Raw genomic sequence first — 16,056 nt, forward strand, 5'->3', positions numbered from 1 at the left:
TTTTTTTTTTCATGAGCTCCAATCCATAATGTAGGGAACATCACCTAAGCAAAATTTTGCACATAAAATATTCAATAATTACCAATGGATATTAGCAAGATTGCTGCAGTAAATTCTTTTGAGAGAACTGAGAAATCTATTTGTATATTAACTGAGAAATCTAGTCATATATTTCTTAAACTACCTATCCCTAAATTACTTTAGTCAATTAGCCACTGATACATTAATTAACTTGCTGGTAACTACAAGCAAAAAATGTTAATGTAATAAAAATATTACAAAACGGGAGGGAAGAACTTTGCATGCCTAATAGTATGCAAATATCTAACTGCTTCTGTTTCCCTAGAAGTTCACCTCATCAGTTGTGATAAAACCCCACATAAACTGGAGTTGTGCATATATATTTTGAGCGATCAGGGCCTGAACATACAGGAGGGTGAAAAGCATGCAAGGAATAGAGTGAATTGGAACGATGTGGTATACTGGAGTTGACGTGCTGTCAATGGACTGAACCAGGGAATGTGAAACATCTCGGGTAAACCATTGAAAGGTCTGGGGGCCAGGATGTGGATAGAGAGCTGTGGTTTTGGTGCATTAAGAAAGACAGCTAGAGATTGACTGTGAATGAATGTGGCCTTTATTGTCTGTTTTCCTGGCACTAACTCACTGAAGCAGGGGTAGTGATACTGTTTCCTGTGGGGTGGGGTAGTGCCAATGTGTATATGTGTACATGCATGTATATATGGTGATATGTATATGTATATATACGTGCATGTAAGGGTGTTTATATGTATAGACGTGTATATGAGTGGATGGGCCATTCATCGTCTGTTTCCTGGTGCTACCTCACTTCAAAAGGTTCTTGTATGTATTGCATGTAATATGAATAATGAATTTTCATATTTCATTATGTTCCATGTTGGAATCTTAAGAGACAGTATATTTTGTGCCAGTATATTCTCTACATTAAATAAGACCATGACTGACTGAGTTTTAAGAACAACTTTTCAGTGTCGCCTACACTTATCTTTAGAAATATTTTTGTTTATCAGTTTATGGTGAGTTAGAATTAAGCAGTTTTAAAAATGATGCCTCCTTGAAGGTATTCTTGCTTTTTCTTCAAGATAATTTGAGTATTCAGATAATTATCAAAACAGTAATGTGATAAGTCTTTTACAGGAATTAGGATGATTAGAAATTCAGATTTTCATTTTAAAGTATTTTTACCCACTCATACTGTCAGTTTTCCGATAACGAATGTTCTGCCTTTTAAATTTGGACACTAACATCTGATATACCTTAAGCCAGTATAAGTGTATCATACAAGACCAGAGTGTTAAGCTTGGTATTTAAGTGTTAACCTGAAAATTTTTTCAGCACATGCCAAGTTGAATGATATCTTACTAGCATTGCCCAGTTCCACAATAACACCTGTTTGCTAACTGATGCAGCTGTGTCTATATGGTATATTTTTGCACGTGTGTTTGTTGGTATTTTTGGGTGCATGTGTATGTCTTGAACAATGGCTGTTTTTACAGAGCTGGTAACCCATGCTAAGGCTCCAAAATAACTTAATCGTTCATGCAGATGTTTGTAAGATCCTCTGCAGCAGAATACAGTATGCACAGCATTAAGAAAATGTATGCCTTGTATTGCTTTTGGAAACTTTCATTGCTGACACGTCTGTTTGATGTTGATGCATTATTTGACACGATATATATCGCAATCTTTGTGTGTGATTTGATATGACCCACTTTTAAACAGAAAAAAGGTTTTATTAACCAAAGTTTGCCCATGATTTTTGCTTCTCTTTACCACTTAAATGCAAAGTTCCAGAGAAGTGACTCCTCCCCAAGTGAGACAGCAGAAGAGGGTGTGTTGAAATGGTTTGGACATATGGAGAGAATCAGTGAGGAAAGACTGACAAAGTGGATATATGTGGCAAAGGTGGAGGGAACAAGGAGAAGTGGGAGACCAAATTGGAGGTGGAAGGATGGAGTGAAAAAGATTTTGAGAGATCGAGGCCTGAACAAGCAGAAGGGTGAGAGGCATGCAAGGAACAGAATGAATTGGGACAACAAGGTATACCAGGGTAGACGGGCTGTCAGTAGACTGAACCAGGGCATGTGAAACGTCTGGGGTAAACCATGGAAAGGTCTGTGGGGCCTGGATGTGGATGGGGAGCTGTGGTTTTGGTGCATTACACATGACAGCTAGAGACTGAGAGTGAAAGAATGTGGCCTTTTTTGTCTGTTTCCCTGGTGCTAATAACTGGTAGTGATGAAGTGAGAAGGAGATGGAGTGAGTATTTTGAAGGTTTGTTGAATGTTTGATGATAGAGTAGCAGATATAAGGTGTTTTGGTTGAGGTGGTGTGCAAAGTGAAAGGGTCAGGAAGAATGATTTGATAAAGAGAGAAGAGGTAGTGAAAGCTTTGAGAAAGATGAAATCTGGCAAGGTGGCGGGTTTGGATAGTACTGCAGTGGAATTTATTAAAAAGGGGGTGACTGTGTTGTTGACTGGTTGGTAAGGATTTTCAATATATGTATAGACCATGGTGAAGTGCCTGAGGATTGGCGAAATGCATGCACAGGGCCACTGTACAAAGGCCAAGGGGATAAAGGTGAATGTTCAAACTACAGGGGCATAAGTTTGTTGAGTATTCCAAGGAAATTGTTTGGGAGGGTATTGACTGAGAGGGTGAAGGCACATACAGAGCATCAGATTGGGGAAGAGCAGTGTGGTTTCAGAAGTGGTAGAGGATGTGTGGATCAGGTGTTTGCTTTGAAGAGTGTGTGTGAGAAATACTTAGAGAGACAGATGGATGTATGTAGCATTTATGGATCTAGAGAAGGCATATGATAAGAGTTAACAGAGATGCTTAGTGGAAGGTTTTAAGAGTATAAAGAGTGGGAGGTAAGTTGCTAGAAGTGGTGAAAAGTCTTTACCAAGGCTGTAAGGCATGTGTATGAGTAGGAAGAGTGGAGAGTGATTGGTTCCAAGTGAATGTCAGTTTGCAGCAGGGATGTGTGATATCCCTATGGTTGTTTAATTTGTTTATGGATGGGGTGGTTAGGGAGGTAAATGCAAGAGTTTTGGAGAGAGGGGCAAGTATGTAGTCTGTTGAGGATGAGAGGGCTTGGGAAGTGAATCAGTTTTTGTTTGCCGATGATACAGCTCTGAAGGCTGATTCATATGAGAAACTGCAGAAGTTGGTGACTTGAGTTTGGAGAAGTGTGTGAAAGGAGAAAGTTCAGAGTAAATGTGAATAAGAGCAAGGTCATTAGGTTCAGCAGGGTTGAGGGACAAGTTAACTGGGATGTAAGTCTGAATGGAGAAAAACTGGAGGAAGTGAAGTGGATGATATACCTGGGAGTGGACTTAGCAGCGGATGGAACCATGGAAGCATAAATGAGTTATGGGGTGGGAGAGGGGGTAAAAAGGTTCTGAGGGCAATTAATAATGTGTGGAAGGAGAGAATGTTATCTTGGAGAGCAAAAATTGGCAAGTTTGAAGGAATAGTAGTTCCAACAATGTTATATGGTTGTGAGGCATGGGCTATAGATAGGGTTATATGGAGGAGGGTGGATGTATAGGAAATGTTTGAGGACAATATGTGGTGTGAGGTGGTTTCAAGTAATGAAAGGATAAGACAGTTGTGTCAAAATAGAGAGGGTGTGGCTGAGAGAGCAGAAGAGGGTGTGTTGAAATGGTGTGGGCATATGGAGAGAATTTGAGGAAAGATTGACAAAGAAGATATATGTGTCAGAGGTGGAGGGAACAAGTGAGATGTCTGTGGACTGTTGCCACTGTATTAAGGCAAGGAAGACAAAGCTGAATGTTCAAATTACAAAGGTATAATTTTGTTCAGCATACCTAGTAGGTCACATGGGAGAATGGTAATTGACAGGGGTGGTGGCTTGCACAGAGCAACAGATTACAGAGGACCAATGTGCTTTCAAAGTGGTCCTGGATGGGTGGACTACGTGTTTGCATTGAAGAATTTTAGTAAGAAATAATTAAAGAAACAAAAGGAATTCCAAGTAGCATTTATGGTTCTGATGAATGCATCAGACATGGCTGAGAGAGATGCTTTGTGGAAGGTCTCACAGATACATGGTGTGGGAGGAAACCTACTAGATGCAGTGAGAAGTTTTTATCACGAGTGCAAGGTGGGGTGTGTGCAAGTAGGTAATGAGAAGAGTCAGTGGTTTCAGGTGAAAGTTGTTCTGCAGAGGGGGTGAGTGTCACCATGGCTGTTTGATTTGTTTATGGATTGGGTGGTGAGAGAGGTAAATGCAAAGGTCTTGGAGAGAAGAAAGCAAGTATACAGTCTACAAGGGGTGAGGTGGCTCGGGAAGTTAGGCAGTTGCTGTGCGCCAGGGACAAAGCACTGGTGGGAGGTTTGAATGAGAAACTGCAAATGTTGGTGTCTGAGTTTGGGAGAGTATATGAAGCATTAACTTGTGAATATTCATAAATAAAAGCAAGTCTCATAAATTTAGCAGAGTAGAGGGACAGGTTAATTGGGGTGTAAGTCTAAATGGAAGAAAATTTGAATGAAGTAAAGTCTTACTAGATAAATGAGAATGTACATGGCAGTGAAGGGAACCATGGAAGAGGTGAGTCATAGGGTGGATGAGCGAGCAAACGCTCTTGAAGTATTGAGGAAAGTGTGCAAAGAGGAGTCTTTATCTGGTAGGGTGGAAATGGGATGTTATAGTAGTTACAGTAGTCCCAACGATATTGTATGGATATAAGGCATGGGCTATAGGTGAGGTTGTGTAGAGGAGGGTGGATGTGTTGGAAATGAAATGTTTCAGAACATTAAGTGGTATGAGGTGATTACATATTTCAAAGATATCAGAATTGGCAATAAAACCAGTTTTGGTGTCAGTATCACCTAAACGTTTGGTATCTGTATATCTCTACATACAATGCATAATGTTTCCACATCGGTAAACTGTAAAAACGTAACACTCTGATACACAGGTTTAAACCAGCTATATTCATTTTTTTTTCTTGCTTTGTCGCTGTCTCCCGCGTTTGCGAGGTAGCGCAAGGAAACAGACGAAAGAAATGGCCCAACCCACCCCCATACACATGTATATACATACGTCCACACACGCAAATATACATACCTACACAGCTTTCCATGGTTTACCCCAGATGCTTCACATGCCCTGATTCAACCCACTGACAGCACGTCAACCCCGGTATACCACATCGATCCAATTCACTCTATTCCTTGCCCTCCTTTCACCCTCCTGCATGTTCAGGCCCCGATCACACAAAATCTTTTTCACTCCATCTTTCCACCTCCAATTTGGTCTCCCACTTCTCCTCGTTCCCTCCACCTCCGACACATATATCCTCTTGGTCAATCTTTCCTCACTCATTCTCTCCATGTGCCCAAACCATTTCAAAACACCCTCTTCTGCTCTCTCAACCACGCTCTTTTTATTTCCACGAATCTCTCTTACCCTTACGTTACTTACTTGATCAAACCACCTCACACCACACATTGTCCTCAAACATCTCATTTCCAGCACATCAATCCTCCTGCGCACAACTCTATCCATAGCCCACGCCTCGCAACCATACAACATTGTTGGAACCACTATTCCTTCAAACATACCCATTTTTGCTTTCCGAGATAATGTTCTCGACTTCCACACATTCTTCAAGGCTCCCAGAATTTTCGCCCCCTCCCCCACCCTATGATCCACTTCCGCTTCCATGGTTCCATCCGCTGCCAGATCCACGCCCAGATATCTAAAACACTTCACTTCCTCCAGTTTTTCTCCATTCAAACTTACCTCCCAATTGACTTGACCCTCAACCCTACTGTACCTAATAACCTTGCTCTTATTCACATTTACTCTTAACTTTCTTCTTTCACACACTTTACCAAACTCAGTCACCAGCTTCTGCAGTTTCTCACATGAATCAGCCACCAGCGCTGTATCATCAGCGAACAACAACTGACTCACTTCCCAAGCTCTCTCATCCCCAACAGACTTCATACTTGCCCCTCTTTCCAAAACTCTTGCATTCACCTCCCTAACAACCCCATCCATAAACAAATTTTACAACCAAGGAGACATCACACACCCCTGCCGCAAACCTACATTCATTGAGAACCAATCACTTTCCTCTCTTCCTACACGTACACATGCCTTACATCCTCGATAAAAACTTTTCACTGCTTCTAACAGCTTTCCTCCCACACCATATATTCTTAATACCTTCCACAGAGCATCTCTATCAACTCTATCATATGCCTTCTCCAGATCCATAAATGCTACATACAAATCCATTTGCTTTTCTAAGTATTTCTCAAAGCAAACACCTGATCCACACATCCTCTACCACTTCTGAAACCACACTGCTCTTCCCCAATCTGATGCTCTATACATGCCTTCACCCTCTCAATCAATACCCTCCCATATAATTTACCAGGAATACTCAACAAACTTATACTTCTGTAATTTGAGCACTCACTCTTATCAACTTTGCCTTTGTACAATGGCACTATGCACGCATTCCGCCAATCCTCAGGCACCTCACCACGAGTCACACATACATTAAATAACCTTACCAACCAGTCAATAATACAGTCACCACCTTTTTTAATAAATTCCACTGCAATACCATCCAAACCTGCTGCCTTGCCGGCTTTCATCTTCCGCAAAGCTTTTACTACCTCTTCTCTATTTACCACATCATTTTCCCTAACCCTCTCACTTTGCACACCACCTCGACCAAAACACCCTATATCTGCCACTCTATCATCAAACACATTCAACAAACCTTCAAAATACTCACTCCATCTCCTCATATCACCACTACTTGTTATCACCTCCCCATTTGCGCCCTTCACTGAAGTTCCCATTTGCTCCCTTGTCTTACGCACTTTATTTACCTCCTTCCAGAACATCTTTTTATTCTCCCTAAAATTTAATGATACTCTCTCACCCCAACTCTCATTTGCCCTCTTTTTCACCTCTTGCACCTTTCTCTTGACCTCCTGTCTCTTTTTTTTATACATCTCCCACTCAATTTCATTTTTTCCCGGCAAAAATTGTTCAAATGCCTCTCTCTTCTCTTTCACTAATAATCTTACTTCTTCATCCCACCACTCACTACCCTTTCTAATCAACCCACCTCCCACTCTTCTCATGCCACAAGCATCTTTTGCGCAATCCATCATTGATTCCCTAAATACATCCCATTCCTCCCCCACTCCCCTTACTTCATCAGCTATATTCATAAAGCATCTAAAATCATAATGAATCTTTAACGTGGGCATATAATAAGTGAAAGTGCTGGCACAGCGGGGAACTGTAAAGTCAGTATGACATGCACACTAAATGAAAGACAGATCAACCAAAAATGGAGCCAAAAAGATATTGACAAGCATGAAAATTAAAAAATTACAAAAACAAAGCTTAACAAATGAATATCCCATCAAACAATAATCAGCACAACTGTTACTTACTAATAACAGGTTGTGAAGTGCCTGTGCGCCGAGGGGCCATATCTTTCTGCCTTTTGATGTATTCTACAATGTCATGAAGTTTCTTGGAACTGGTTTGGTGAACTTCTGAGTCACAATCATAACACCTATGGGAAAACAATTATCAAATATATTTAAAAATCTTACTGAAAAACATTGAGTCTATAAAAATGAAAGAGTGTTTCTTTCATTGGCAGCATCCCACAAACTATGGGAGAATCTATAATCTCCACGGACGAGAAGTCCCTAACCTCCAATCACATGGTGAGGTCAATGCCACTCTCCATTCACGACACACCTAATCAGCAGTTATGCTTCAAGTTCTATACTCCCTTCCAGTCTGCAGTCATCACCTAGTGACGATATCACCACCCCATCAGCTGACAGGCAGCACCAGGCTGACCACCTCATAATTCTTTGGAACAAGAATATTCCCCCAACATTGACTATCATCCAATAAGAATCAGCAATAAGAAGGTATGGTGGGAAACAAGAAATAGTAACTTTGTTTGCAAGATAGCAAACCCACACAAAAAAAAAGTTTTTCATTCTTCAGTACCAGAATTCAGAAATCTGAATTACAAGAAATGGACAGAAGCTTTAATTTGCTCATCATCAAAGACAGCAATAGAGTGACACTAGAGACAGTTCAAAAAATGGTGTTCCATGAATAAAATTACTCCCATCTTAGACAGGATAAATTGCTAATTACATACTATTTTGCTGTGATATCATAAAATATATGAGTAAAGATATATCTTAATATTACTAGAAGTATCTAATCACTAAAGGCAAAAATATTTCAGATAGTAAAATGTGAAAAAAATCAAATCTCTTGTAACTATGAAAAGCTACAAGACAGTATACGAATTTACTCCCTTATTAGAAAATGTTGTAAAGTACAAAATGTCACTATGAACTGTTATGCAGGGGATAGCTATGTGTACTTTTCATAAAGTACAAGATATGCAAACAGCAAAACAAAAAACTGTTGCCCACAATACTGTAAAATTAATAAAAACCTAACTCTTGCTGTGTATAGGCATACTCACCAAACATTCCAGGCCTGAGTATTAAGTATAAGACAGTGTGGGTCAGAGCGTGGCGTTCGGTAATGGAGAAGAGCGTGTTGTTCCCGTGTATTGCGGTCACAGCCTTGATGTCCACAATACAAGCACAGCCAAATTACAGGTTCATACGAATCCTGCAAGTTTTAGATATTTCAGGTATTACTGTACATGATCTGCTTACTCAAAAATAGCTTTTCACTTTTAGTGCATATGCTAATGGATAATTTCAAAGGTTATTCTTTATAAAACTGTGTTATATCATAATGGTCACAACACATTACCATACACTACACCTGGTCCTGGAAACAAGTGACCCACTATCCAGTGTTCTAGCTATCAAATATTTATTTATTTTTATTTTTTTTTTTTTTTCATACTTTGTCGCTGTCTCCCGCGTTTGCGAGGTAGCGCAAGGAAACAGACGAAAGAAATGGCCCCCCCCCATACACATGTACATACGTCCACACACGCAAATATACATACCTACACAGCCTTCCATGGTTTACCCCAGACGCTTCACATGCCTTGATTCAATCCACTGACAGCACGTCAACTCCTGTATACCACATCGCTCCAATTCACTCTATTCCTTGCCTTCCTTTCACCCTCCTGCATGTTCAGGCCCCGATCACACAAAATCTTTTTCACTCCATCTTTCCACCTCCAATTTGGTCTCCCTCTTCTCCTCGTTCCCTCCACCTCCGACACATATATCCTCTTGGTCAATCTTTCCTCACTCATTCTCTCCATGTGCCCAAACCATTTCAAAACACCCTCTTCTGCTCTCTCAACCACGCTCTTTTTATTTCCACACATCTCTCTTACCCTTACGTTACTTACTCGATCAAACCACCTCACACCACACATTGTCCTCAAACATCTCATTTCCAGCACATCCATCCTCCTGCGCACATCTCTATCCATAGCCCACGCCTCGCAACCATACAACATTGTTGGAACCACTATTCCTTCAAACATACCCATTTTTGCTTTCCGAGATAATGTTCTCGACTTCCACACATTTTTCAAGGCTCCCAAAATTTTCGCCCCCTCCCCCACCCTATGATCCACTTCCGCTTCCATGGTTCCATCCGCTGACAGATCCACTCCCAGATATCTAAAACACTTCACTTCCTCCAGTTTTTCTCCATTCAAACTCACCTCCCAATTGACTTGACCCTCACCCCTACTGTACCTAATAACCTTGCTCTTATTCACATTTACTCTTAACTTTCTTCTTCCACACACTTTACCAAACTCAGTCACCAGCTTCTGCAGTTTCTCACATGAATCAGCCACCAGCGCTGTATCATCAGCGAACAACAACTGACTCACTTCCCAAGCTCTCTCATCCCCAACAGACTTCATACTTGCCCCTCTTTCCAGGACTCTTGCATTTACCTCCCTAACAACCCCATCCATAAACAAAATTGATTATATGAAAATTGATTATATATTGTAGACAGAGAATATTGACAGCATTCATAAAAAACACCCTTGGCAACAGTAGCTCACTCAGGCAATTTCTGGATGTGGCAGTGTCCACCAATGTATAAAAAGTAAACAGTAATACTGTTTTCTCATTTATATGGAATCATCTGTAGTTAACAAAAATGAGAAAGATGAATGGAAATCTTTAGGTGGTGGTAGCAGGGGAGGCTTATGATGAGGAAGCAACTTCTACCATATATGGACCACTCACAATTCACTGTCAGAGGCAAAGCATCCCATGTATGAGATATCAGTAGTCAATAGGTTAATGATATACCTGAAATACACTGTATGCTTTTTAACATCTTAATTTACATTTCCATGTGAAAATAAGGTTGAGAAATCTCCCTAGGAACATAGCCAACCCTTATCCAACTGAATCTTCGAGTGATAAAATGTGATCCAATATCAAGTACTTCTGTTATGATATCAAAGAGCACATCTCAGACATTAAGCTGGGACCATATATATCTCTAAATAACTGTCTTAAATCATAATGGTCCCTACATATTACTATTCACTAAAAATCTACCCATATCCCCAAAATATCAACTCAAGTAACACTTACTCAAGTGATACCTATGATTGTTTCATCTAATGCATGTTGATGTGCTGGAAATGAAATGTTTGACTACAATATGTGGTGTGGGTGGCTGGATCAAGTAAGCAATAAAAGGGTAAGAGCAAGGTGTGGCAATAAAAATAGTATAGTTGAGATGGCTGAAGAGGGAATGCATGTGGATGTGCTGAAAATGAAATGTTTGAGGACAATATGTGTTGTGGGTGGCTGGATTAAGTAAGCAATAAAAGGGTAAGAGCAAGGTGTGGCAATAAAAATAGAATAGTTGAGATGGCTGAAGAGGGTGTGCTGCAATAGTTTGGACTTATGGAAAGAATGACTGAGGAGAGGTTAACAAAGAGAATATATATGTGTAAGTGGAAGGAACAAGGAAAAGAATTAGACCAAATTGGAAACAGAAAGTTAGTGATAAAGACTTTGAGTGATTGAGGCCTGAACATGCAAGAGAGTGAAAGGTGTGCACGAAACTGAGGAAACTGGAATGATGTGGTATACAGCAGTTGACATGCTGTCAACAGACTGAGCCAAAGAATGTGAAGCAGCTGGGGTAAAACATGGAAAGGTCTGTGGGGCCAGGTTGTGGATAAGTAGCTGTGGTTTCAATGGATTACACATGACAGGTAGAGAATGGAAGTGAGCAAATGAGGCCTTTCTTCATCTGTTTATGGTGCTACCTCACTAATGCAGGAAACATTGACCAAGTACAAAAAAAATGGGAAGAAAAACTTCCCTACGTATAGTACAAAAACTGACAAAAAGATCAGAGCCCTTAGCGAAAGTGTGGCTTAATAAACCTCATAAACATGCAATTGCCAAAGCATATTTCAGATTCATTCCATCAACAATACCCTTTCATGTCTTCATCTCAAACTTGTAATTTCTTCTACAGTTATCCTCCCTAAAATGTTCACACAAATCAGCATGCTTACATTATCAACCAATCTCTTCATAAGGCAAAAATCTTCATCTAATTCTTTATTCACTTTCTTAAAATCTCATAAACTCCCTCGGTCCCAACTAAGAACTCTGAAAGACTCACAAACAATCAGCACCACTCCTTTAAACAAAGCTTATCTTAAATGCAAGCCCAAAGTTTTCCCTTCCAGTGCCCTTCTCAGAGTGCTAGCAATCTGATTGCCTTCAAATTTATTTAACCACCATTTCCTCACTCTACATTTCTTAATCAATTTAAAACAAAATACTCTTAACTCTAATACTCTGTTAATCTTATTTTAATACCTACCCATCTCCCCACCTTAGTGAGCTAAAAGCATCTTATTACACTCATATGAAAAAAAGTTAAAACATGGTCTTAGTTTTTCTTTTTTTTCACACAAATTTGCCATTTCCTGCATTAGTGAGGCATCATTAAGAACAGAGGACTGAGCCTTAGCGGGAATATCCTCATTTCTCTGTTCCTTGTTTTGGAAAAGTAAAAAAAGAGGGAGGGGGAGGATTTCCAGCCCCCATCTCCCTCCCCTTTAAGTCATCTTCTACAACATACAGGGAATAAAATAATCATCCTATAAGTCTTCCTTGTAATTCTTGTTGCCATGAACAAAAAGAACACTCACTAAAACACTATTAGGCACTTCATCTTCCAATTCTGATCGATGACCCTTGCGACACTGAGTGCATTCACCAATTGCCTGACCTTGTTTTAATGACTTCTTCACCAGATTAAAGTTGACTGACCTACTGGCATGACCACAAGGTTTTGACTCTGTAAAGTAGGCACATAAATCAGCACATTTTTCATGAAAGTTAAATGCAAAATATCAAGAATAAATTACAATGAATCAGACTTAAAATTTTCTAGTCATATTGTGTTCTAAATATAAATATATTAATACATTCTAAATCACAAGAAAATATAAGTATACGACTGTTTGGTATAAATCTAATCTACAGTATGTTACAAAATTTTTTTAACTTATAATACACTTAAAAGACACAGGTTAGTTTTACATTGTAAACTAATAGAGAAATGCTTAGTTTAAAGAAATTATAACATTAAAGTGCAGTTTTATCAAATCCAAACCCAAAACAAAATTTATGCAAGTAGATAACAAAACTTAAAAAAATATCAAATTGCATCAACAATAGTCAATAATAATATGCTATAAGTCAAGGTTATGATGGGCTAGCATTAATATATTACCCAGACCAATAAAAAGCTTTAAATAAAAAAAATTATGTCTTATACCACAGAGTAAGTTCCGCCATAAATCGATTCCGTGCCAACAAAACTACACCCAAAAACTACATACCTCACGGGCCTAACCTGTCAGGTTTTGTTTGGCTGGTACCCAACTGCAAAGCCCAAAAAATTCCTAGTACATTACATGAAAATAACAGTGATAAGACAAAAAAAAGTATTGAGAGTATAAGAAAACTTTAGGAATCATATACACAACATATGCACTAACATTTGTTACTTTTCATTATGAACTGTAAAACACGCAAATCTAAAAACATAATCTATCATAAGATTGTTATCAATGTCAGGCTAAGAAGGAAATGATTAATAAATAAAACAAATATGTACCTAATAAAAAATGAGATAATTGCCTAGAACTATTACTAAAACTTCTTCAACTTGCAAGTAAAATTTAAGGAATATTTCATCCTGGCATATGGGCCCTGAAATAACCTATATGCATATGAATATTAATAGTCACTTTTGTTTGGTGTAAAAAGAAAATACTACACTACATGGCTAAGACTTGTTGCTACCACATTAGAATTATGCAGTATGATTTGTTGAGAATTCAGTAATGTGTATGCTTGGTTAATAACAATGCATGGCATACACACAATGGGTTAACTGATCAATGACATACAGACAGTGGGTTAATTCATCACTTTGAGCATGAATTTTGTGGCTATGATAGGGCAGTTTCAGCCAGTATAGTTCTTCAACTGTAAGAGATAAGTAGTGCAGAAGCAGGAGAGATAATGTCTTAGAAGAAAAAATATAACTGGTGTTCATGTAACAATTGTAAGTCTCAACTAACAAAAAAGTATCTAATGGTGTGTTGCAAAGAAAAAGCATGTTGTGAGGAAAAATAATGGAAAATAATATTGAGCATGTTAGTGAACATGATAATTCTGATCCCATGGTTATCAACATAGGTGTTTGTACAGGGTTACACCTAATAATTGGATAATGCTTCAGAGCATTATTTTTAATATCATGATAGAAGGGGACCTATTTTCTATGATTCATAAATGTCATCTTTGCATCTTTACACCTAACCAAACCAAACCAAGTCACATACCCATATTACACATGACAGCATACTTACAGCTCTACGCTTCAGCACTCTATCATGGGATCCAATGACTCTTATTCCCCATACAGCTTTCTCCCTTATCTTTCCTCCCGCATCATCAAACTTACAAAAGACAGCTCTCAGAAACTTATATTGTCAACTTTTCCAGTCTTTCTCCTACCATATCTATTACAAAATTTAGTTCACTTTCTTCTCTTACTCTATAGGTCTTTGCAAAATCTATACTTCCACTCTGTTTCCATTCAGACACCAATACTTTACTTTTACTCACATTACTTTCAATTGCCAATTCTTACACATATAATAAAACACAACCTTAGGAAACTCCTCTTTACATGAGGGTGAGAGGCAAGAGTTTTGGAGAGAGGGGCAAGTATGCAATCTGTTGTGGATGAGAGGGCTTGGGAAATGAGTCAGTTGTTTTCCGCTGATGATACAGCATTGGTGGCTGATTCAGGTGAGAAAAAGCAGAAGTTGGTGACTGAGTTTGGTGAAGTGTGTGAAAGAAGAAAGATGAGAGTAAATGTGAATAAGAGCAAGGTCATTAGGTTCAATAGGGTTGAGGGACAAGTTAATTTGGAGGTAAGTTTAAAAGGAGAAAAACTGGAGGAAGTGAAGTGATTTAGATATCTGAGAAAGGATTTAGCAGACCCCAAAAAACTTGCCACGGTTTACCCCCGACCTTCACATGCCCTGGTTCAATCCTTTGAAAGCACATCAGCCCAGTATACTACATCGTTCCAATTCACTCTATTCCTTGCATGCCTTTCACCCTCCTGTATGTTCAGGCCCCGATCACTCAAAATCTTTTTCACTCCATCCTTCCACCTCCAATTTGGTCTCCCACTTCTCCTCATTCACTCCACCTCTGACACATATATCCTCTTTGTCAATCTTTCCTCACTCATTCTCTCCATATGACTAAACCATTTCAATATACCCTCTTCTGCCCTCTCAACCACACACTTTTTTATTACCATACATCTCTCTTACCCTTTCACTACTTACTCGATCAAACCACCTCACGCCACATACTGTCCTCATACATTTCATTTCTAACACATCCACCCTTCTCCACACAACCCTATCTATAGCCCACACCTCGCAACCATACAACATTGTTGGAATCACTATTCCTTCAAACCTAGCCATTCTTGCTCTCCAAGATAACGTTCTCACCTTCCACACATTCTCCAACACTCCCAGAACCTTCGCCCCCTCCCCCACCCTACGATGATGATACAGTGCTGGTGGCTGATTCAGGTGAGAAACTGCAGAGGCTGGTGACTGCGTTTGGTAAAGTATGTGAAAGAAGAAAGGTGAAAGTGAACGTGAAGAAGAGCGAGGTTATTAGGTTCTGTAGGGTTGAGGGACAAGTCAATTGGGAGTTAAGTCTGAATCTAGAAAAACTGTTGGAAGTGGAGTGTTTTAGATATCTGGGAGTGGATTTAACTGTAGATGGAACCATGGAAGCGGTAGTGGGTCACAGGGTGGGGGAGGGGGCAAAGGTTCTGGGAGCGTTGAAGAATGTGTGGAAGGCGAGAACATTATCTCGGAAATCAAAAATGGGTTTGTTTGATGGAATAGTGGTTCCAACAATGTTATATAGTTATGAGGCATGGGCTTTAGATAGGATTGTGTGGAGGAGGGTGGATGTGTTAGAAATGAGATGTTTATGGACAATATGTGGTATGAGGCGGTTTGATCAGGTAAGTGATGAAAGGGTAAGAGAGATGTGTGGTAATAAAAAGAGTGTGGTTGAAAGAGCAAAAAAGGGTGTATTAAAATAGTTTGGTCACATGGAGAGAATGAGTGAGGAAATATTAACGAAGAGGATATATGTGTCAGAGGTGGAGGGAACGAGAAGTGGGAGACTGAATTGGAGGTGGAAGGATGTAGTAAAAAGATTTTGAGCAATCAGGGCCTGAGCATACAGGAGGGTGAAAGGCATGCATGGAACAGAGTGAATTGGAACGATGTGGTATACCAGGGTCAACGTGCAGTCAATGGATTGAACCAGGGTATGTGAAGTGTCTGGGGTAAACCACAGAAAGTTTTGTGGGGCCTAGATGTGGAAAGGGAGCTGTGATTTCGGTGCATT

The 16,056-nt window shown here is 39.5% G+C and overlaps 1 protein-coding gene across 11 annotated transcripts in view; it reads right to left on the minus strand.

Annotated features, from left to right (window-relative positions):
* Window positions 1-16,056, minus strand: part of Usp16-45 (ubiquitin specific protease 16/45) — a 186,060-nt gene that overhangs the window by 124,237 nt on the left and 45,767 nt on the right. For all 11 annotated transcript variants that reach the window (XM_071668163.1, XM_071668161.1, XM_071668162.1 and 8 more), the window contains 3 exons: window positions 12,234-12,382; window positions 8,571-8,722; window positions 7,501-7,625 (listed from right to left, as the gene is read on the minus strand). In XM_071668163.1, coding sequence (XP_071524264.1) covers window positions 7,501-7,625; window positions 8,571-8,722; window positions 12,234-12,382 — 426 coding nt within the window. The remainder of the gene's footprint in view (window positions 1-7,500; window positions 7,626-8,570; window positions 8,723-12,233; window positions 12,383-16,056) is intronic.

The sequence above is a fragment of the Panulirus ornatus genome, chromosome 12, assembly GCF_036320965.1.
Source record: "Panulirus ornatus isolate Po-2019 chromosome 12, ASM3632096v1, whole genome shotgun sequence".
Classification (NCBI taxonomy): Eukaryota; Metazoa; Arthropoda; class Malacostraca; order Decapoda; family Palinuridae; genus Panulirus; species Panulirus ornatus.